The 24349-nt window shown below is 42.6% G+C and overlaps 1 protein-coding gene across 7 annotated transcripts in view; it reads left to right on the top strand.

Annotated features, from left to right (window-relative positions):
• SYNE3 (spectrin repeat containing nuclear envelope family member 3) overlaps positions 1-24349 on the top strand; it is a 92638-nt gene that overhangs the window by 59642 nt on the left and 8647 nt on the right. For 6 of the 7 annotated variants that reach the window (XM_038404902.2, XM_043517459.1, XM_043517460.1 and 3 more), the window contains 4 exons: positions 4174-4300; positions 5207-5362; positions 9964-10113; positions 12326-12364. In XM_038404902.2, coding sequence (XP_038260830.1) covers positions 4174-4300; positions 5207-5362; positions 9964-10113; positions 12326-12364 — 472 coding nt within the window. The remainder of the gene's footprint in view (positions 1-4173; positions 4301-5206; positions 5363-9963; positions 10114-12325; positions 12365-24349) is intronic. The other variant, XM_043517457.1, reaches the window with a different exon arrangement.

Below are 24349 nucleotides of genomic sequence, written 5' to 3'. Positions count from 1 at the left end.
ATTTTGTCTTGCACTGTAGAGAAATCTGTACAACGTAAGCTCATAAATTCACCCCCTCCCTCAGTGTGGAGGAAGATGTTCACAACTTCTTGCCTCCCCACCCCAGTTAGAAATTGCATGAACTGGGCTTAATAATAAACAAAAATAAGTTAATTAACTATAAAAGGCAGATTTTAAGTGATTATAAAGGATAGCAAACAGAACAATGCAGATTACTAAGCAAATAAAACAAAACACGCATACTAAGCTTAAGATCTTAAAGAGACTGGTTTCAAGAAATAATTTCTCACCCTAAATGTTGGTTTAGGTAGGCAGACTTTCTGTAGCTTAGAGTTCCAGTTATTTCTCTTTACAGACTAGACTCCTGTCTTAGTTTGGACTCAGCCCTTGCCTTTCCTACTGCAGAGTTCCTTTGTCTCTTCAGGTACCTTCAGTCATCTTTCTTCTTGGGCAGGAAGGCAATGGAAAAGTCTTGTGTGCCTTACCCCTCCAACCTTAAATAAAATTTACATATAGCGGGAATCTTTTGTTTCCCAGTCTTGACCTCTCCGTCCTTTTAGTGGAAGATTACTAGAAGTCCAAGATGGTGTTTAGTACCAGGTGACAGGACCAACTGACCTAGTAGTGTCAAGCCTCTCAGGAAGGAGAGAGATTAGTATCTTCAAAGTCTTATTGTTTCTTCCTAATGGCCCATCAAGGCTGATGTTGTCTGGTTGGTGTCTCCCAAATACAAACACACAGTTGTAATTGTTACATAGTGTATATTCCTAACTTTAGATACAGAAATGGTACATGCATACAAATTGGATAATCACATTCAGTAAATCATAACCTTTCCAATGATAACTTTCAAGACCCATTTTGCATAAAATATATCTCAGTTATGCCATATCCATGTCATAAGCATATTTCCTTAAAGAATATGGGGTGTAATGTCAGAAGCTCCCTCTGGCTTTCATTCAGCCCTGACCTAGACCTTGTCTCCCTGCATGTTCTCTCCCTCCCACCCAAACAGTCTTGGCTCTGCCAGTGGTACTGTCTAACACCCCCTTTGTTTCCTTCTCCTTTTTCTACCTTCATGCCTTCTTTCACACTTTTCCTCCCCTCCTCCTCACCTAGAGTGCCTTTCCAGAACCCTTTAACCTGGCTACCACCACTTCTTCATTCAGATCCCACCTCTGCTGTGGCACCTCTGAGAATTAAGCTAATAAAAATTATATTAAGGAATCCATATTTAGCAAAACCACCGAGATGTATCTGTGATTCTTTCCCTACCACTCCCCTTACTCCATTTTTGTTTATGACCATCACTACTTGTGTTATGTCCACACCGAGAGTGGGCTCCCTTCAGGCCAGGGACTGTGTAGTTATCTGTTTGAGTGCAGTTAGTGCACTGTCCAGCTGGATGCTCAATAAATAAAATAACACACCAATAATGAATAGTTTTCCTGCCCCTATGCTTTCCTGTATCCGCAATGCCTCTTCTCCAGTGCAATCCCATCCCTCGGTCCATTGTATTCCCCAGTTTTAAAGCACATTTCTTCTCTCATTGGCTTGATGATCTTCCCAGACACAACAACCCTTTTGGCTTACTCTGAAGCCTCTAATAATAAACTAATTATCTTCAAGTCCTGTCTGCTACTGCTCCGTAGTAAGGCTTGTTAAAATCTCTAACTACTGCTGACTCACTCGGGAGCTCAGTGCAACCCACCCTTGATGTTCTGAGGCATTTCTTTCATTCATCATTTTTCAGGCTGTTGCATGTTCTTCTCTTGTCCAATCTTCTGTTGGCTGCTTCACCCTCCCCCCCCCGCCCCTTGTTTTAAAATGAGCTGTTCTGTTATTGGTATGTCTTCACTGCAGAGGTAGCTCTAGTGGTCTGCACTTGAGTTATTTCTCTCATGTTCACCAAGCTCAAGTGAGAGCAGCTGCACTGCAAAATAACACTTGAGTTTCTGTGTCTGCACTGCACTCACTTGTGTGGCACTCAGACTTCTGAGGACACGTCCCATGGTCATGCCATGAATTCTTTCGCTGTGCATTGTGAGAGAGAAGGCCATAGCTATGCTGCTGTAGCAGCTGTAGTGTAGACATGGCCTTAGCATCTCTGTGCCTCATTCCCCAACTGTAAAATGGGGATAATAATCCCTACCTCCCAAGGATGCTGTGAGGCTAAATACATCATAGCTTGTGAGTCAGTCAGATATTCCCCTAATGGGAGCCATATAAGCAACTTAGTTAGAGCACTCTTCCTGCACCATGCTCGCAGTCCTTGAGGCATGGGAATGAGGGATATGTTTGGGAGCCAAACGCTGATCCCCGGTGGCATTTCGTTATCTGCACTTTGCTAACTGGAGACCTTGACAATAAAATGACAACATCATTGGGCATAGATTATGTATTCTAGCCATGTTAATTTTGTGAGCTTTCTGGATGTACATAAATACAGCACTATATTAAATCTATAGGCAATACCAGGAGACCTTGATATTAACTGTTTAGAATGTTTTAGATTGGCAAAGCGTAGTTGTGCACCAAGAAACACTCCTGATATGGAGCCTTAGAGGAAAGGATACTTAAAGAGGCAGAGTCTAAAATTATAGATGGGCCTGAACCAAACCCCAACAGCCAAGCGCTCCCAAACGGAGAAAGTTTGGATCCAGCTAAGGCCCATCTCTGTGTGGTAGGAAAATGAGGAATGGAAGGGCTAAAGGGTTGCCAGCAACTTTTAAAAAAAATCACCCTCTTTTCCAAAAATATTGTACTGTTAGTCATTGTAGGTATTAACTGTAACTCAGACAATAGAAGGGGAAAGGATTCTCATATTGTTTAATAAATGTATTTTGACAGTACTTTGTGTGTTGTTAAATTCACTTGTTCCCATGTGTAGTATTTCCACACTACAATAACGGAGAGAAAATATTTTTTAATATGCAAATGTGATTGTAAAACCCACAAAAGCTGGCATGGAAATTCAGGCTCAAGCATAGAACCCGAAATTACCTTTAGCTTTCCTTTTTTGAAGAGCCTAGATTTCAAGTTGACAGTATCCCTTCCAGGGACTATCCCATAGTCATGCAGAAAGTCTGTGGCAGACAGGAATAGAACCCAGATCAGCTGACTCCTGCTGTTGTGCCTTAACCACAAGACCATCCTTCTCATCAACTGTACTTTTCCAAGGGGCCACTTCTGGAGCTGGATCTTAATGTTTTGCAACATTCTAAGTAGAGCTAATATTCTTTCCTACGTATCTTATACTAATCGTATTTCTAGCAGCGTTCACTATAGTACCTACTGCTGTTCAGATTTGCTGGTCCTCGCTGAACGTCTGACACAGTGCTGTGCATGCGCATGTGCCCATATTCATGCAAAAATAACCTGCACCAACTTGTACAGTGTGGAGCTACATTTATATGATTAGGGTTACTGGTGATGCTCCAGTGATTCCTTGCTGTCAGGAAAGCCTCTTGGTACCCTAATCAGCTAGACATGACCCCAATAGAGTGAGGAGGCACCAGAACTGCTACACGGGACAGCAGTGGGGGGCATCCAAGTTTGAGTCCCATGCATTTTCATGTGCTTGAAGCACTGTAGAGACAAGGGGGATCAAGATGGTACAAGGAGGGAGCATGTCAAGGAAATCAACAGACAGGCTGAAGTATTAGATCCTATCAGTGGTGTTGCTTGTGCAGAGAAGAGTGTTGTTCTGATAACTTTCTTTAAAGAGCTACAAGTCAGTGCTAGCACTGAGTACTACTAATACTTTTCAGAGTAGCAGCTGTATTAGTCTGTATTTGCAAAAAGAAAAGGAGTACTTGTGGCACCTTAGAGACTAACAAATTTATTTGAGCATAAGCTTTCGTGAGCTACAGCTCACTTCATCGGATGCATCCGATGAAGTGAGCTGTAGCTCACGAAAGCTTATGCTCAAATAAATGCTCAGATAAATTTGTTAGTCTCTAAGGTGCCACAAGTACTCCTTTTCTTTTTACTAATACTTTGTGACACTGCTGATTTGTTACTTGTTCTTTATTAATAGTAAGGAAATAATTGTAATAATATTTTTAAGTATAGATATGTTGGTTTGGTTCCCCACCCCTTCCCCCCATTCCATGGATGTATCAGTTGTCAGGTGCATCACTCCATTGACTTCTCTGATGTTGTATTTTCAAGCCTCCTCAGCAGCATGCAGCCAAATACAACAGTGGTTGATATGGGGAAGAGTATAACCATCGTGGGTAATACACTGACTACTGGGTTTGCCTTCGGCTCTTCAGAGGTAACTCTCAAGCACTCCCAGGTGAGAAAAGCAATCTGTATCAGCGTTCCTTAATAACTTTACAAAGCCCATTTGCCCTGGGCTCTGTCTGATACCGTATGTAAAACTCTCCAATTTGCAAAGTCCAGCAAACATCTGAAATGTGGGGTTCAAGGCTCTGATCCTTACTGGGTCATTAGAAAGTACATCCGACATCTTCAATTTGGAAAGGTTGATGTAGGAGCATAGCTTCGTGACTCCCATACAAATCAGTCCAAGTCATTCAGCCAAACTCACACGTACTGTTTTGGATATAAAATGGTATGTGTTATAGTAGAGACCCTTGTAAATAGTACCATTATGCCAGGCAGAGAGTTAGAAAAAAACACATGGAGCCTTCTGTGTTTTGCTAAATTCCTCATTCCACTGTCAAATTTTAGTAGCACAAACCGAGGGCCAGATTCCCAGATGGTGTAAATCAGCATAGCTCCAGTGCAGATGGTTTACACCAGCTGAGGACTTGGCCCGACATCTCCTTCCTGTGACCAGTTAATTATAACTTGAATCACAGATGAATGGTACCTCCTTCTCCATTTCCAATTATTTTGTCCTTCTACATGCATAACTCCTATGAAAATCATAGGGGATTTTGTCTACATAGGAAATCCAGATCTAAAGTTCTTCCTTATATTGAGAGCCTGTGGGACTTGAGACTTCAGTGGAAGGTGAGAGTGCACAGCACCTCTGAGGAGGAATTCAGCACTTTTGTAGAATTGGCCTCAGTTAAGATGAGACAGGAGAGACCAGACGTGGACCCTGGTGATGCCCCACTGGAGTCAATGGGAATTCAGCAGGAACATGATCAGGCTGTTGGTGACTGAAGGCAGTAATAATAATGTCTGTTTCCTTTTTTATAAATTCCGTTTTGGGTTTTGTTCTGTGACTCAGGCAAATGTGAGCAAAGAGGAAGAGAACAGTCACCTCCTTAAACTCATGAAGGACTTTGAACAGTGGTTGCATGTAGAAAATGCCAAACTGAGCAAGATTCTTATCACGAAACCCTCCAGTTGTGAAGAAGTTAAAGCAATACACAGCAAGCTGAAGGTTGGTTTTCAAACACTAATTTTCTGAGTGTAGGGAATTATGTTGGGAGATGAGCTTAAGAATGGCCATCCTGGGTAATACCAATGGTCTATCTAGCCTAGTATCCAGTCTTCTCACAGTGGCCAGTGCCAGATGCTTCAGAGGGAATGAACAGAACTGGGCAATTATCAAGAGATCCATCCCCTGTCATCTAATCCCAACTTCTGGCATTCAGAGGTTTAGGGACACGGGCAGCATGGGGTTGCATCCCTGAGTATCTTAGTTAATGGGCATTAGTGGCCCTATCCTCCATGAACTTATCTAATTCTTTTTTTAACCTAGTTATACCTTTGGCCTTCACAAGATCCCCTGGCAGCAAGTTCCACAGGCTGACTGTGTTTTGTGGGAAGAAGTACTTCCTTATGTTTGTTTTAAACTTGCTGCCTGTTAATTTCATTGGATGACCCCTAGTTCTTGTGTTATGTGAAGGGGTAAATAACACTTCCCTAGTCACTTTCACCACACATTCATGATTTTATAGACCTCTATCATGTCCTCCCTCAGTCATCTCTTTTCTAAGATGAGCAATCCCAGTCTTTTTAATCTCTCCTCATAGGGAATTTGTTCCATACCCCTCATCACTTTTGTTGCCCTTCTCTGTATTTTGTTCCAATTCTAATATCTTTTGTGAGATGGGGCAACCAGAACTGCATTCAGTATTGAAAGGATGGTCGTACCATGAATTTATACACTGGCATTATGATATTTTCTGACTTCTATTATCTATCCCTTTCCTAATGGTTCCTAACATTGTGTTAGCTTTTTTGACAACCACTGCACATTGAGTTGATGTTTTCGGAGAAGTAACCATAGTGACTCCAAGATCTCTTTCTTGAGCGGTAACAGCTAATTTAGACCCCATTATTTTGTATGTATAGTTGGGATTATCTTTTCCAATGTTCATTACATTGCGCTTGTCAGCATTGAATTTCATCTTTCTATTTTGTTGCCCAGTCTCCCAGTTTAGTGAGATCCCTTTATAACTCTTCGCAGTCAGCTATGAACCTAACTGTCTTCAGTAATTTAGTATCTGCAGATTTTGCCTGACCCTTTTACAGACATAGGTGCTGCAGCATGCCCTGACTTGAAGTGGCTTCCATTATATAGAGGGTTTAGAGTTTGGTTCAATGGCTCTCAGAACCCCCACTGTAAAAATTGTTCCAGCACCCCGGTTTACAGATCATTTATGAATATGTTGTACTGTGCACAAATCCTGGAGGGATCTCACTGTTTACTGCATTCCATTTGAAAAGTGACCATTTATTCTTACCATTTGTTTCCTGTCTTTTAACCAGTTACTGATACTTGAGTGGACCTTCCCTCTTATCCCATGACTCCTTACTTTGCTTAAGACTCTTTCGTGAGAGACCTTGTCAAAGACTTTCTGAAAGTCCAAGTACACTATATCCACTGGATCACCTCTCTCCCCATGTTTGACCTCCTCAAAGAAATCTAATAGATTGGTGAGGCATTCCCTTTACAAAAGCTGTGTTGACTCTTCCCTAACATACTGTGTTCATGTATGTGTCTGATCATTCTGTTCTTTTCTATAGTTTCAGCCAATCTGCCTGGTACTGAAATTGGGTTTAGCAACCTGTAATTGCCAGGATCACCTCTGGTGTCTTTTTAAAAAATAACTGTCTGCCAGTCATCTGATACAGAGGCTGGTTTAAGCAAAAAATTATATATTTCAGATAGTAATTCTGCAATTTCATATTTGAGTTCCTTCAGAACTTTTGGGTGAACACCATCTGGTCTTGATGACATATTACTGTTTAATTTATGAGTTCTAAAACTTTCTCTATTCACACTTCAGTCTGGGATAGTTCCTCAGACTTGTCACCTAAACAGAATAGCTCAGCTGTGGGAATCTCTCTCACATTTAACTTCAAAAAGGAGAACTGCACAAAAACAAGGAAGCTAGTTACGCCATAATAGAGGCTCAGACTACCGATTCAAATAATTAATTCAGCTTCTGTGTGATGACTTTGTCTTTCTTGGTGCTCCTTTAGCACCTCGATTATTCGTTGACATGCTTCCTGCTTCTGATGTACTTTAAAAATTTTGCTGATAGTTTCTGTGTCTTTTGCTGGTTGCTCTTCAAATTCTTTTTTGGCTTGCCTAATTATATTTTTACACTTGACTTGCTTATTCTCTTTATTGTCCTGTCTATTTGCCTCGAATTTTTGAAGGATGCCCTTTTGCCTCTCACCTCTCTTTTAGTCTACTGTTTAGCAATGGTGGCATTTGTTTGGTCCTCTTTCTGTTTTTTTTCATGTGGGGTTTACATGTAGTTTGAGCCTCTATTATTGTGTTTTAAAATAGTTTCCATGTAGCTTTTAGGCATTTCACTCTTGTGATTGTTCCTTTTAATTTCCGTTTAACTAGCATATTCGTTTTTGTGTAGTTCCCCTTTTTGAAGTTAAATGCTACTGTGGTAGTTTCTTTGGTATTTTGCCCTCTACAAGGATGTTAAGTTTAAGTACATTATTGTTGATTTTACTAAGTGGTTCAGCTATGTTCACCTCTTGAACCAGATCCTGTGCACCACTTAGGATTAATTCAACAATTGCCTCTCCCCTTGTGGGTTCCAGGACTAGCTGCTACAAGAAACAGTTATTAATGGTACCTAGAAATTTTATCTGTGAATCCTGTCTTGAGGTGACATGTACGCAGTCAATATAGGGGTAGTTGAAATCCCCCATAATTATTGGGCTATCTGTTTTTGTAGACTCTCTAATCTCCCTGAGCATTTCACAGTCACCACCATCCTGGTCCGTTAGTCACTAGTATATTCCTACTGCTATACTCTTGTTATTCAAGCTTCGAATTTCTAAGGTACTATATTCTAAGATACAGTTTGATTCATTTAAGATTTGTACTATATTTGTCTCTATGCTTTCTTTCACATATAGTGTCACTCTCCTACCAGTACTACCTATTCTGTCATTCCTATATATTTTGTACTCTGGTATTACCATATCCCATTGATTATCTTTGTTCTACCAAGTTTCTGTGATGTCTTTCATATCAATATCTTCATTTAATGCCAGTCACTCCAAGTTCTCCCATTTTAGTATTTAGACTTATAGCATTTGTATACAAACACTTATAAAGTTTCTCAATATTTAGTTGTCTGCCTTCATGTGATGCAATTGAGTGGGACTCTTTTTCATTTGACTGTTTTTCTTCAGTTTCTATCTCTACTTTATCACTTTCTATCCTCTCTTCTTTACTAGGATATAGAGGTATGCTCTTTAATCAATCCTCTCCTAAGGATTGTATTGCCTGTCCTCTGTCTGAACTGTGTGCTCCTCCACAGCTCTCAGCTGTCCCCCATCTCTTAGTTTAAAAAATTCTTCTATGATCTTTTTAATTTTACATGCCAACAATCTAGTTCTGTTATGGTTTAGGTGGAGCCCATTCTTCCTGTATAGGCTCCTCCTTTCACAAAAGATCCCCTAGTTCCTAATAAACCTAAATTGCTTCTCCCAACACCATCATCTCATCCATACATTGAGACCCTGCAGTTTTGCCTGTGGAACTGGAAGCATTTCAGAGAATGCTACCATGGAGGTCCTGGACTTTAATTTCTTACCTAGCAGCATAAGTATAGCCTCTAGGACCTCTCTATTATGTTTCCCTATGCCATTCATATATATATATACACACACCACATATACCACAACTACCACTCCTCCCCAGCACTGCACTTATGTCTATCTAGATGTCTCAAGAGGTTCGCAAGCTTTGTACCTTCCAGGCAATTCACCATGTGGCTGTCCTGGTCATCACAAACCAACTATGTATATTTCTAATAGCTGAATCCCTGGTTACTATTATCTGTTTGTGCCTAATAACTGGGATTCCCTCACCTGTAGGGGTATCGTCAGTGCAAGAGGATACCGTGATATCATCTGGAAGGAGGATCCCAACTATGGTATCTTTTCCCTCCATTCCAGCTTGATGTTCTTCTTTCCCAAGACGTTCATCCTCCTCCACAGTACAGAAGCTGAAATGTGGCCAGGAGCCTTTCAAATTATTTAAAAGCTAAAATCTGCATCCAGGGCCATATCACATCTCCCTGCTATAAAACTCACAGGATAGGTGGGTCTGTAAGGGGAGAGGGGAGACCTGTAAGGGCCCCCACGCTGCAATGGAAAGTGCAGAGTCATACTACAGCATTTGCGTAAGACATTTTTCCATGTCACAAACAGCCTTGTTTGGCACAGATATTATAACATTTCTGGCTAAAATCTGTCTTTTATTTTTTATCCTCAGCATTTTAATACTTATAAGCAATACAATAAAATCCACCACAATGACAACTATAAGAGGAAACCTAACAATAAAAATCCTCAGTTAAGAGAAATCCTGCAGATGTAGACCATCCTACATGAATATGTGATGGCAAAATAGAAATAAATGCAGAAACATAAATGCAGAGTTCCCATCAACTGGATGCAATGCTAATGTCCTTTTAAATGACTGAATCTCTAGTGTTGGCAAGGCAGCGATTCCTTTAAATGCCATGTTGCTGATGACCTTGTCTTTCCCTGAAGGAGCTACAGTCTCGAGTTCCTGAGGGACAGTGTCTTTTTGAAGATCTCCGTAGTCTTCAGACAGTTGTCGGGACCTCTGAAGATGTGGAGGACCTGCGTTATCAATGGATGCTCTATAAATCTAAACTCAAAGACTCTAGCAGCTCACTGGTAGGTGACCGGGCATCAGAGTTGTTAGTATTAAATACACTGTAGTACTTTTCCATAATTCTTTTAAGTAACCACTGCTTTTTGACAGCTATAGTCCCAATCCAGTAAGGACATAAACATGTGCTTAACTTTAAGCGTATAGGTAATCCCACTGAAGTCAATTGAATATATTTATATATACACGCACTTTCAGTATTCAATTAGAAATCCTGTGGCCTATTTGTCTCTACACAAGCAATGCTTGTTACTTTTCCTTGACTAAAGACTTCAGATTTGGCCCAATAGTGATATCATCTAACATGATATTGTGTAAGGGACTGGGGCATAGATGGTCTTGCCTAGTGGTCTCAGCTGGGCTGAATCTGCCCACCAGGGACAGGAGTCACTGAGCTGGAGTTGGAGGAATTGCAGGGCTAGGTCTCATAAACAAGTGTCAGGGTCAGAGTCAGACCAGGGTCGGAGACTGGAGATCAGAGGCAGAACCAGGTTAGAACTGAGGGTTGAAGTCAGGCTGGAGTCAGAGATCAGATATCAGGAGTAGAGGCGAAGTCTGGCACTGCAGCAGACTGAAATCTATGTAGTTGCCCAGACAACTTCCTGGGGCAACCACTGGGGTTAAGTAGGGGCACTTCGCCAAACAGAGGGCTGCAGGGTACTGTCACTCTGGGTCTCTGGGGTTGTATTTCCTGAGGCACCTACTCTCCACAGTGCTCCCTGGCAATGCCTCCATATGGCCTCCCAGGGGTACTGTGGGAATATCAACTCCCCTACATTCTACAGACCTGGGTTCTAGTCCCATGGTCCTTATACCATGTAGTTGGTGAGTGTGTGTGTAATATATAACTTTCTCTTAGACGTGTAATGAGGAAATCCCAATCAGGGGCTTCCTTCCCTTCCCCCTCCTTCTCCTTCTCTCCCCCACAGAATGTTCTTTTGCACAATTACTGTAACAAGGTTATATGCCCACATAACTCTATTTGTGTAATTGTCTTCTGTTCTGTGGTGCTCTGTGAGTCAATGTGATCAGTATAGTCAAGAACAGAACAGATTGTCTCAGAAAGAAGCTACAAAAGGAGCCAGTTTCTTTACCACATTCACTTCATGGGCTTAGCATTTGGAATGGTATAAAGAGCTGATGTCATAGACAATTGTAATTGATTTTAATGTGAAGACCAAAGTATAGGTCTGGGTAAACATAAAGTTTTATATCGGAGAGTTGTATATGAAAGCATTGTAAAAAAGGTGGAGTTTATTCAGTAACAAATATTGCAAATAATGATAAAGATATTTGCAGTTAGTTTAACATAAATTTGCATAGTTAAGTCCTGATTTTCCAAAGCGACTAGTGATTCTGGGTGCCAGACTTTGAGGCCTGGTTTTTAGATTGTGGGTACCTGGCATTTTCGGCAATAAATCCTCTTTAAAGTATTGTAACTTGGGCACCTGAAAAATGAGCCACCTAAAATGACTCAATAGTTTAGAAAACCTTGGCTGTAAGGTGTGGGAGAAAATCTGTAGTTTTTGTTCTTCTCCACTAGTCTTCAAAGAAGCTGTCAAGTTTCAAATTGAAAGTATTTATTTAGAACACAAATCCTTTGATTTGCAGTGGAGGTGAAAGGCAGTCTCTGTTAATCAGAAATAGTGTAAAATCAGAAAAAAGAAAAGGAGTACTTGTGGCACCTTAGAGACTAACAAATTTATTTGAGCATAAGCTTTCGTGAGCTACAGCTCACTTCATCGGATGCATCCGATGAAGTGAGCTGTAGCTCATGAAAGCTTATGCTCAAATAAATTTGTTAGTCTCTAAGGTGCCACAAGTACTCCTTTTCTCTTTGCGAATACAGACTAATGTGGCTGCTACTCTGAAACCTGTAAAACAGAGTTATTGTGTGGTACATTTTTTGCCCAGGTACCTTGTGTAAGAATACATTTAGTCAATAGGTGTCAGTAAAATCAAAGCTATTTCTTAGGTAACACTGCATCTAACTTACTTTGTTAGGAAACAAAATCCATTTGGGCTTTATTCCTGACGTGCATTAAAAAGCTCATTAAACACCAATCACCTGCTGTTTCAGCCTATCCAGATGACCAGAAATTTGAAAGAAACGTTCCCTCTGTGAAATGAATATTCCGTTATAGATTCCACTGGGATCTCGGTTTCATGGTATTTTGTGTTGTGTTTATATTTTTCTTTTTTCTTTTTTTTAAACAGACTCCTAGATCTTTGGAAGAACCTGATGGATTCAGAAAGGTACAAAATTTTCCAATCATTAAACTCAGAAATGTTAGATTAGAAGTTTCACAGGTAATTACTTTTAAATGAGATTTTTTTAAGGTTCTTGAAAAGAGTTGGATGCATTAGGATAAGTGTCTATGTAAAGTACCTTAATAAGGAAGCTGCTCTTCTACATGGCCCGGTGTACATTTAAAAATTAGATCAACCTAGCTCCGTCATTCAGGGTTATAACATTTTTCTTTTTCTTTTTTTTTTTTTGCACCCTGAGCACCGTAACTGGGTTGTCCTAACCCCCAATCGAGATGAGGCTAGGTTGATGGAAGAATTCCTGCAGAGTTGGGTTAACTACTTCAACAGAAAAATCCATTCCATTGGTATAAGCTACACTTCAGTTGTAAGCGACACAGATGCAGCTGTAGCTGAGCTGCTGTAGAAGCTATAGTGTAGACCAGTGGTTTTTAACCTGTGGGCCGCTTGTGGCCCAATTAGCACGTAGTTGCGGCTCACGTGACATCCTCAGGGCCACCATACAGGTTATATATATATATTGTGTGGATGCATCCCACATAACACATAGAGGAGAGCTGCATATGCGTCCCACGGTGGTAAAGAGGTTGAGAAATATCCCAAGTTTAAAAAGGAGAAGCAATTTCCTTTTTAAGGGTATTGCCCTTGGACTATCCTGCCATCACAGAAGCATAGGAACTGGATGTCTGTCCATCTCCTTTGTAGATGAGAGTGAACATTTTTGAAAGTGCCTAATAATAATTAATAATAATTTAGGAGCTTACATCCTCTCCTCAGCATTCTCTACTGGCTGTGTTAGGTGGCTCTCCACTCAGGGTGTGCTGGCTTTTATGAATCCTGTTCTTAGGTGCCTATCTATCCCTGTGCATTATATGGGGAGTCTGGGCACCTAACTTGGTGCTGTGGATTCCAATTGGCAGCGGGATGCTTAAATGTTATGCATTGCAATGCTGAGCCTAAGTCTCCTTTGTAGATCTAGCCCTTAGGAGCCTAAATCTCATTGGAAGTCAACACTAGCCTGGTGGGCTTTGAGGAGTCCCAGAATTGAGCAATCCCCCTGGTGTAGTTTTGTGTAAATGAATCACATTGTGTGGTGCTTGCACAACCTCTTACAGAATTGTAAATCCCTTGTTTACAAGTCCCATGCTGATTAATGGTTGTTTAAGGCTGGTCTGGGTATTGGTCACCTCCTTTGTTGTTACTGGAGAACTATCAGTGGGTGACTCCCAAACTCACAACATATTTCAATAACAACCATCTAACAGAATCTCATAACTTCATACACACTAACAATATACATATTTTGACAGAACAGTAGGTCTCAGCAGATATCTTACATGGCACGCTTTGTATGAAACAACGTACCCATATATGAATGATGTATATGGGGATTACTGGGTGCTACTGTGGGGTACAGTGTGTCACAGGTTCCTAATTCACATTTTGAAATTTTAATTTAGCTCATCCAGTCCATGTTCCTTCAAGTGAAGAATTGTAGGTAAAGTAAGGTAATATGCCTAATGCTATTAGACAAAGCTCTGATTCTGTGCAGCATTCTGTGAAGGAATTTCTCTTGGGACTCACATAAAAGGCTGAAACAACAAAGAGCAGAGACAGTAGAAAAGACAAAATGGGATAGGCTTGAAAGAAAAGAAGAAAACACCAGCATTTGATTAAAGTTCAGGAACAGTTCTTCTTTTGGGGCCTGATCTTGAGTCTTTCCATTGCCCTTAATGGGATTGAATCAAGCCCTTTGTCTCTACTAGCATTTGCTTGGTTCATAAAGTTGGCTCCCACTTTACATCATCTCGTCTGCCTTGTTATTAGATTGTATAGATTGAGACTTTATTTACACAATGCAAAGTTAAATGAATGGATGGATAATGAGTTTTGTGATTATATCACCACACAAATAACTCTTGATCTCTCCCTCTGAGAACCACATCTCACTGCTGTTAAGGGATGCTAAACACTCACACCTGGCATTAAGTCCCCTTGTTATGCACACCCGATCTTGTCATCCCTAAGTCCTCCCTATGCCAAGGCTTCCCAATGCAGCAAGGCTATTCCCCAGGTGTACAAAAGATGCGGTAAAGCCCTACCCAGTTCTTATCCTGGTGAAGTACTAGTATGTGCATTGTGATACCCACACCTCTCTTGAATAAGTCTGGCCAATCTTGAACCCTCATGGTAACCCCCAAAGCCTTTTCGTTATTGCATCTGCAGCTCAGCACTAGGCATTAGGTGTAGTGAACCAAATAGCAAGATCACTGGATAGCTCAAGTGGCAAGAATCTTCCCTTAAGTTCCTAATCAGACTAGAAAAACAATGTGGCATCTTAATTCTTGCTGTAGAAGCTGTCAGACATTGAGTAAAACTACTTTTTCCTGATAATGACCCTAAAGGGAAAATTCAAAGAACCGATCAAGGACTTTTTTTTTTAATATGGCTCTCTTGGTCAGAGTTGCCTGTAGTGGAAAATGTTTGTGGCTCTGTTGTATCTCCATTGAGCAGTGAGATTCCATCCTTGACTTCAGCACAGCACCTTAATGTTGGCTGATACTTAGTCTCTCTCATCCTCCTGAGTGATGTTCAGATACACTGGTCATTTCTGATGATACCTGCATGAAATATTGGCTGGTTAGTATCAGTTAGGCCCACACTAGGCAAATCATCCATGCCAAGGAGTACTGAAGCCCTTCCCTGACTTCTGAACCACTACTCAGTGCAAAGGGGGAGAAACAAAGAAATTCAGAAAAAGAACGAGAACACATTGTGGGCGAGAATACAATAGTTCCCTTTGCACATAAAAGAACATTGTCAAACAGTTCTAGGTGCCAGGTGATTTAGAAATGCTAATGATCCAGATGCTGCTGTCATTTACACCCGCCAGTGTACACCAGTGATGGTCCATGGACCTCAATGGAGTTATCCCAGATTCATATTGCTGCCACTGAAAGCAGAATTGCATCCATTAGGACTAGAAATACATCTGTGAGTTAAACATCCCCTGACGTAACAGCATGGGGCCTAGCTCATGAGAATTAGAAAGTGACATTGACCAGTCTGGTCTCAGTGCTATCTGAGCTGGGAGAAGGACAAAAAGTATAAATGGGGAGGTGCAAATGAGAGTTTTAAAATATTTGTAGTTGCTTTTTAAAATTCAGGTTAAATGATCTATGATGTTGTTAGTAGCTGAGTGAAGGATTTTTTTAAATATACGTTTTATGTCGGTTGTATCCCTTCAAAACTGCAGCAAATGAAAATTCTCTGGGTGAATGACTAATAATGCCCTATGTTAATTAACTTGTACCTGAAATAATGCACCACTCATGGGAAAGGGCTGAATCACCTGATAACTTGTAAAATCCACTCCCCTCAGATATGTGCAGTAGGAGCAGACCCCGGTTTGGGGGACTTGAATGGTGCCTAGGCCAGGTGCTGATCCTCTGCTCAGGGGGTGAATTTCATCTTGAATTATTTGTGCCATCCCTCTTTCATGTGGAGCCTTATAGAAGCAGCAGCAGGGGTAGGATGTCAGGTGCTGAGTTGATCTTTTGCTTCTGTGATGTATTGTTCCTGGTGATTCTCCTTTCATCTTCCGTGTTTTAATAGTTTGGGATGGGGGATAGAGGGGCACAGATGCTGCCAGTCTCATTCCATGTCATTCTGCCTCCATTCTATTGCCTCGCTGCATGGCTGAATGTTGTCAGAGCCTCTTCCATTTATATTAATGTGCTTCTTTCTACTCACTCCCTCTCTCATTCTTCTTGTCTACTGAGGACATGCCCCTCGCTAGACCTTCCCCCAGGATGAACACTGTGGGATAATGATCTCTTTAAGAGTGATATCTTATAGACGAACCAAAAAAAACCTCAAAAAACATTTGCAGGAAATTGTATCAGCTGCTGTGAGTTTTTGGCAGGTGCCTGTGATGGGGTAACATGTATGTATTTGTGTCTGTCATTTACCTAGCACATTGGGACATTATAGAGCAAATACTAAACAATAATGATGATAAATGTTACCTTCAAAGGTTGGCTCCCAGACAACTGAAAATATTCCATGAGCATTTTTAAAATAAATAGGAAATCCAAAACTCGTTATTTCTGAGGTTAAGTAGCACTATTTGTTTGTTTTTTTTTCAAAGTAATTACAGTTCCTTGCTGCACAAATAATTTTGGCTTTATTGTTTGTACAAACAAAATAGTTAGGGTTTATTACATTTGTAGTCACCTAATTGCTTCTCTTTGAGAAATTGCTGGATGTAATCTCAAGCAGCACATGGACAAGAGGGAGTGTGTAATTTAATCTTCTTTAGAAGTCACCATAGATCTTGAGTCAATCAAATTAATGCAGCCATCCAGGAAACTGTGGACAAAGCTATAGCACTCACTCCTTGTCTCAGAGAAAACAGTAATAACACAGACTGAACTTAAGATATGACGAAAAGTATACAGGAAACAAAATCCATTTACAGTAACACAGCATATATATAGTGTCCTGTTAAAAATGCATCATAGGTTTTATGTCTTTGGTGGTCAGACTCATGGCAGGTGTTTGGTCATTTGAAGTCTGCTGTAAAATAACATGCTTGGTAAAAAGGAAAATGCTTTTTAAAAAGTGCATTAAGGTGACACATTTTTCCCAGTTTAATGCATATTTTATGAACACTGAGGAAATCTTTCCTCCTAAGTAAGAGAAATCTTTCCCCTTGAACCAAAATTTCAAGGCCAAATACACTAGATCACTGGAGTAGTTCAGATCTGGATCTTAGATTTGTGGCTGGAGCCCATCTTTGCTCCAACCATCAATATTTTCTTCCCAAGGAGAATTTGCCTAAGTGGTTTTTGTTCATTTCATGTGCACCCAGGCCAGCCTGTACGTTTAGGACTCAAACAACAATACATGCCCCAAGTGTGAATGATTTACAGCAAAATGGACTTCTTATCATTTAAAACAGTGACATAGATTCACCCCTCCAGGACATAAGGGTAGTATCCATGCTTTCTGGGCCGACTGTGCAGGCCAGGGCTGCATCGGGGAGGGCAGCGTTCAGTTTCGCTGAGACTTTATAGGAGCCCCATCAGCAGACATTCCAGGAAAAAGGCTGAATCAACCTGGCTTTGCTTCCTCCCATAGGGGGAGGCTGAGCCAGGCAGCTTCACCCACTATTGAACTGCCTTACTACTGCATTCTTATTCTGCTGCTAAGGGATCTTTTGGGGAGTGAATCTATCCCAGTGTTTGTAGATCTAGCGCTGGTTACAGTACGTGCCCAGAAAGTGGAATCTCCTATTTATCCGCATGACAAACCAGCACTAGCAGCAGCAGTGCAAGCTGCATACACTGCCCCATCCTGGGTCTGTAAGGTGAGACACCTCCCTAGGAGTAAGAAGGTATCTTAGTTTCCATGTCCATTGAGTCCAAAAATGATGTCTTGTATCATCCTTCTGCTGAGGATGCCAAGAGGGTTCCAATTAGTTCTGAATGAAGGTGTGATGTTCATTTTCTTTGCAAGAAAGATACTTCCAATGAACGGTTCTGGTAAAGGAAATTATAGCCTTATTTTATGAAGGAATATTGTAATCACCCCGTAAATGCAGGAAGCTGGAGGGAGTTGTGGTGGCTAGAGGCAGAATAAAGTCAGTTTTTGGCACCTTTAAACACTTTTTTTATATTTGTATAAGAACTGCCATCCACTTTTGACTCTGGTAGGGTTCTCAATGCACCTGTTTGAATAGGACCAGTTTAAATGCATATTAACTTGTTTAGAAGCCTTAGCTATAATTCTGCTTGGGATTATTCAGCAGAACAAGGATAAACCAGAAACTTGTGTGTCCTTGTGTATAAAGAATTGTCGAAGGCAATGCTTTCTTATCTGCAATGCTGCTCCAACAGGGCCAGTGCCACCACTTTGCCTGTGGCATTATTATCCTAAGTGCACGTTGTGCCATATCTATCAGTAGAGCTGGCTGTTGTAAATGCATCCATGGCACAGTAACATATTGGCAGCGTACTTAATTTTAAGCGACTTTGCAGTGGAAACTTTGAAATGTCGTCCACGTACCTTCTGAGACTCAGGGTATGTCTACATTACGAAATTATTCTGATTTTACAGAAGTCGATTTTTGGGAACAGATTGTATAAAGTCGAGTGCATGTGTCCACACTAAGCACATTAATTCGGCAGTGTGCGTCCACAGTACCGTGGCAAGAGTCGACATTCCGAGTGGTGCACTGTGGGTAGGTATCCCACAGTTCCCGCAGTCCCTGTTGCCCATTGGAATTCTGGGCTGAGCTCCCAATGCCTGATGGGGCCAAAAATTTGTCATGGGTGGTTATGGGTAAATGTCATCAGTCAACCCTCCCTCCGTGAAAGCAACGGCAGACAATCATTTCACGCCCTTTTCCCTGAATTGCCTGAGCAGACGCCATAGCATGGCAAGCAAGGAGCCCGTTCAGCTCACCGCAGCAGTTATGACCATTGTAAACACCCCGCACATTACGGTGCAGTTTATGCAGACCCAGAACCTGAAAAACCAGGCGAGGAGGCAACAGCAACGCGGTGACAAGAATGATGAGGACATGGACACAGATTTCTCTAAAACCATGGTCCCTGGCAATTTGGAGATCATGGTGTTAATGGGGCAGGCTCATGCTGTGGAATGCCGATTCTGGGCCCGGGAAACAAGCACAGACTGGTGGGACCGCATAGTGTTGCAGGTTAGGGATGATTTCCAGTGGCTCCAAAACTTTCGCATGCATAAGGGCACTTTCACGGAACTTTGTGACTTGCTTTCCCCTGCCCTGAAGCGCAAGAATACCAAGATGAGAGCAGCCCTCACAGTTGAGAAGCGAATGGCATAGCCCTGTGGAAGTTTGCAATGCCAGACAGCTACCGGGTCAGTAGGTAATCAATTTGGAGTGGGCAAATCTACTGTGGGGGTTGCTGTGATGCAAGTAGCCAATGCAATCATTGAGCTGCTGCTATCAAAGGTAGTGACTCTGGGAAATGTGCAAGTCATAGTAGATGGCTTTGCTGCAATGGGATTCCCTAACTGTGGTGGGGCTATAGATGGAACGCATATCCCTATCTTGGGACCAGACCACCAGGGCAGCCAATACATAAACCACAAGGGGTACTTTTCAGTGGTGCTGCAAGCACTGGTGGATCACAAAGGACGTTTCACCAACATCAATGTGGGATGGCCGGGAAAGGTTCACGACACTCAGGTCTTCAGGAACTCTGGTCTGTTTAAATGGCTGCAGGAAGGAATTTACTTCCCAGACCAGAAAATAACTGTTGTGGATGTTGAAATGCCTATAGTTATCCTTGGGGACGCAGCCTACCCCTTAATGCCCTGGCTCATGATGCCATACACAGGCACCCTGGACAGTAGTCAGGAGATGTTTAACTATAGGCTGAGCAAGTGCAGAATGGTGGTAGTGTGCATTTGGACATTTAAAGGGTCGCTGGCTCAGTTTACTGACTCGCTCAGACCTCAGCGAAACCAATATTCCTATTGTTATTGCTGCCTGCTCTGTGCTCCACAATCTCTGTGAGAGTAAGGGGGACACATTTATGGTGGGATGGGAGGTTGAGGCAAATCGCCTGGCTACTGAATATGCGCAGCCAGACACCAGGGCAGTTAGAGGAGCACAGCAAGAAGCGCTGTGAATCAGAGAAGCTTTGAAAACCAGTTTCATGACTGGCCAGGCTACGGTGTGACACTTCTGTTTGTTTCTCCTTGATGAAAACCCACCCCCTTGGTTGACTCTAATCCCGTGTAAGCCACCCGCCGTGCCCCCTTCAATCACAGCTTGCTTGCAAAGGAAATAAAGTCAATATCGTTTAAAAACCATGTATTCTTTATGAATTGATTATAAAAATAGGGAGATAACTCACAAGGTAGCCTGGGTGGGGTGTGGGAGGAGGGAAGGAAAAGGCCACTTCAAAACTTGTTGAATGACAGCCTTCTGTTGCTTGGGCTGTCCACTGGGGTGGAGTGGTTGGGTGTCTGGATCCTCCCTGCCCCCCACATTCTTGGGCGTCTGGGTGAGGAGGCTATGGAACTTGGGGAGGAGGGAGGGCAGTTAAACAGAATGCAGCGGCAGTCTGTGATCCTGCTGCCGTTCCTGAACCTCCACCAAATGCCGGAGCATGTCCGTTTGATCCCGCAGTAGCCCCAGCGTTGCTTCCTGCCTCCTCTGATCTTCTGCCGCCACGTCTCATCTCTATCATCCCTCCTGTCCTCACGTTCATGGGCTGATTTCCTGTACTGTGCGACTGTGTCCCTCCACACATTCTGCTGAGCTCTGTCAGTGCCAGACAACTGCATGAGCTCAGAGAACATTTCGTCGTGCGTGCGTTTTTTTCGCCCCCTTATCTGAGATAGCCTTTGGGATGGAGGAGGGAGGCTTGAAACGTTTGCAGCTGCGGGAGGAAAAAAAGGGAGTGAAGTATACATTTTACAGAACAATGGCTATACACTTTCATGGTGAACAACGCTATTCACATTACATAGCACATGTAATTTTGGTACAAGATCTCATTTTGCATCTTATATTGAGTGCCTGCGGCTTTGGTGTTAGAGATCACACACACAGTGCCGGGGAACCAAATTCGGCTTGCAGATTCCCATGGTAAGCTATAGTCTTTTGGCTTCTGCAACCTTCATAACAGCAGTGCCCTCCTTTTCCATACCAAGCAAAGCCCATTGAGTTGGCCATTTAGTGCTGCGGTTTTCGTGTTAACGTGTAGCAGCAGAAACCAAACTAACCCCGCCCCCCCATCCAATTCTCTGGGATGATCGCTTTACCCCTCCCCCCACCGCATGGCTGGTATCAGGGAAGATCCCTGGTAGCCAAACGCGAACAGCTCAGCGCCAATGCCCCCCCACCCCCCTCCACCGCATGGCTAACTGCAGGAAGGATTTCTTTTCAGCCACAGGCAAACAGCCCAGTAGGAACGGCCACCTCTGAATGTCCCCTTATTTAAATTCCCGTATTTCAACCAGGTTACCATGAATGATATCACTCTCCTGAGAATAACACAGAGAGATAAGGAACGGATGTTGCTTGAATGCCAGCAAACCCCGGGACCATACGCTGCCAGGCTTTGTCATGCAATGATACCAGATTACTTGCTACTAGCATGGTGTGGTAAAGTGTCCTACCATGGAGGACAAAATAAGGCTGCTCTCCCCAGAAATCTTCTGCAAAGGCTTTTAGAGTACCTCCAGGAGAGCTTCATTGAGATGTCCCTTGAGGATTTCCGCTCCATCCCCAGACACGTTAACAGACTTTTCCAGTAGCTGTACTGGCCACGAATGCATCCCAAGTCCTCAGGGCTAATTAATAATTTAAAAACGCTTGCTTTTAAAACATGTATTTAAAAAGGTACACTCACCAGAGGTCCCTTCTCCGACTTGGTTGGATTGGGAGGGTATTTCAGTCAGGGTGATGAAAAGATCCTGGCTGTCAGGGAGAACGGTGTGCTGTGTGCTCTCCTCAAACTCGTCCTCCTCCTCCTAATCTTCCCTGTCTGCAAAATCCTCAGGCATGGCGGAGAGTACCCCATCATCGAAGTCCACGGACAGGCGTGGGGTAGTGGTGGCGGCCCCCTCTGGAATTGCATGCAGCTCAGCAAAGAAGTGGCATGTCAGGGGCTCTGTCCTGGAGCATCCGTTTGATTCTTTGGTTTTCTGGTACGCTTGTCTGAACTCCTTGGGTTTCACGCAGGACTGTGTTGCATCCCTACTGTAGCCTCTGTCCCTCATGGCCTTGGAGATTTTTTGAAATGTTTTGGCATTTCGTCTTTTGGAACGTAGTTCTGATTGCATGGATTCATCTCCCCATACAGCGATCAGATCCAGTACCTCCCATTCGGTCCATGCTGGAGCTCTTTTTCAATTCTGGGACTGCATGGTCACCTGTGCTGATGAGCTCGCCTGGCCAAACAGAAAATGAGATTCAAAAGTTCCCAGGACTTTTCCTGTACACCTGGCCAGTGCATCCGAGTTCAGAGTGCTGTGCAGAACGGTCACAATGGTGCACTGTAGGATAGCTCCTGAAGGCCAATACCGTCGAATGGCGTCCACACTAACCTTTATTCGAAACAGCAATGTCGATTTCAGCGCTAATCCCCTCATCGGGGAGGAGTACAGAAATCGGTTTTAAGAGCCCTTTATGTCAAAAAAACTGGCTTCATTGTGTGGACAGGTGCAGGGTTCATTCGATTTAATGCTGCTAAATTCGACATAAACTCATAGTGTAGACCAGGCCTTAAAGTGTAAACTGCTGGTTTGTTTCTTGCTGTGATTTTAAATTGACCCTTGTACAAAGACTCTGGCTGATAGTCTAGTCAACTTTGTTTACTTCTGAGTGCACCGGAGGAATTAAAAACCTGGGATTTGCCTGTCTACTTATGAACTGGGCAGCTTTCAAAATTCCCCACCGATGTTGCGTGGGCATGCACAGCTCTCACCCACCTATTTTAAAAGAACATTAAAGTTACAAAGCCAAGTATTCCACAGGTAAGAAATGCCAGAATTAATATGGTTTGTGTAATCTTAGTTCAGCCCCCTGTGCATTATGATACAGTCTTTAATTATATGATCACATGTTTTTTTCCTCACGGGACCTCTGGTATGTACAGCAGCGCTGGAGGTGCTTTTGTTTTGTCTGATATGCCTGGCACATATAGGTAGCAGCAAAGTCATTAATTCATAGATAAGTTCTGTACCATTAGCTGGACAGGCTGTGGTTTACGATGCTACTATCACTTAGCTCCCTAGGACAAATTAACAAAACATTCTCCTGTATTCTGGATAATGATCAAAACCAAGTCAGAGGGAGAGTGATAATTGTAGTAAAATATTCTTTGCAGTGTTGTTGTAGCCATGTTGGTCCCAGGATATGAGAGAGACAAGGTAGGTGAGGTAATATCTTTTATTGGTCCAATTTCTGTGAAAGAGACAGAGACCAGGATTTCGAGCTACAAGAGCAAAAACAAACTGGTGTGTGAAATACAAGATTATGACCTTGCTATATGATCAGGCAAAATGGAGAAGCTGGGCTGTGTAGGAAAAAGTTATTCTTCAACCCCAGCAAGGAAACAGGATAGAAACTGGAGGCAAAGTAAATTCATTTTCCTTGCCTCAAGTTTTTCCCGAGTGTGAAAGTCCCTCTTTGCACAGTACATGTAATGCCAGATTTGGCTACTGTTAGTATCATTGAGTGGTATCTTACTCTACTAAAAGCCCCAGTAAAATAAAGTCTTAGCTTTTAAATAAGACAGTCTCAGAAAAATAGTATATGTAAGATACACAGAGCCGTGAAAGGCAGTATTGTTTTGCAGATTTTAGTGGTGGATCTTGAAACACTTGACAAGCAGTATTTAAGCCTTGTGACACATCTGTGGGTAAGGCCATTCTGTTTTACAGAGGAGGAAACAGAGCCATGGTGTCTTATCCTTGCATTGAATTAATGACCAGGCTTGGGAGTAGAATCCATGTGTTTCTTGTAGCCCTAAGGCACAACTCCTGCTGGCAGGCATTGTACGGAGCTCTGTCAGCTGGGCTTCCTGACGGTCAGGGCTAGAGCGTGCCTATTAGCCATAGCTCTGTCTTGAGCAGAGCGTGGAGCCACACCACACCAGAGGGGGCATGGAGGAGCCTGCCTCAGAGGCCATTTCTCCTGGAGTTTGTGGATGCACTGGGGGAGTGCATCCCATAATACACCCCTCTCCATCCCTGAGGCTGGCGTGGGGGGTAGGGACCTGACTCTGCCCCCTTCCTGGCCCCATTTGTGCACCTTCAGGATTATTGAGGCAATCCATGGAAGTTGAGGGGAAGGCTTCCCAACACTGCTGAGCACCTGCGGAACACCAAGCAGAGTTTAGCCCCCAGTGAGCAACCTCCTCCCCTCTATACCTCCCTAGGAGAGCTGGCACAGGCAAGAGAGAGACTATA

This window comes from Dermochelys coriacea, chromosome 6 (genome assembly GCF_009764565.3).
Source record: "Dermochelys coriacea isolate rDerCor1 chromosome 6, rDerCor1.pri.v4, whole genome shotgun sequence".
Classification (NCBI taxonomy): Eukaryota; Metazoa; Chordata; order Testudines; family Dermochelyidae; genus Dermochelys; species Dermochelys coriacea.
Note: the sequence above shows the minus strand (reverse complement) of the source record. Positions and strands in the feature narration are given on the sequence as shown.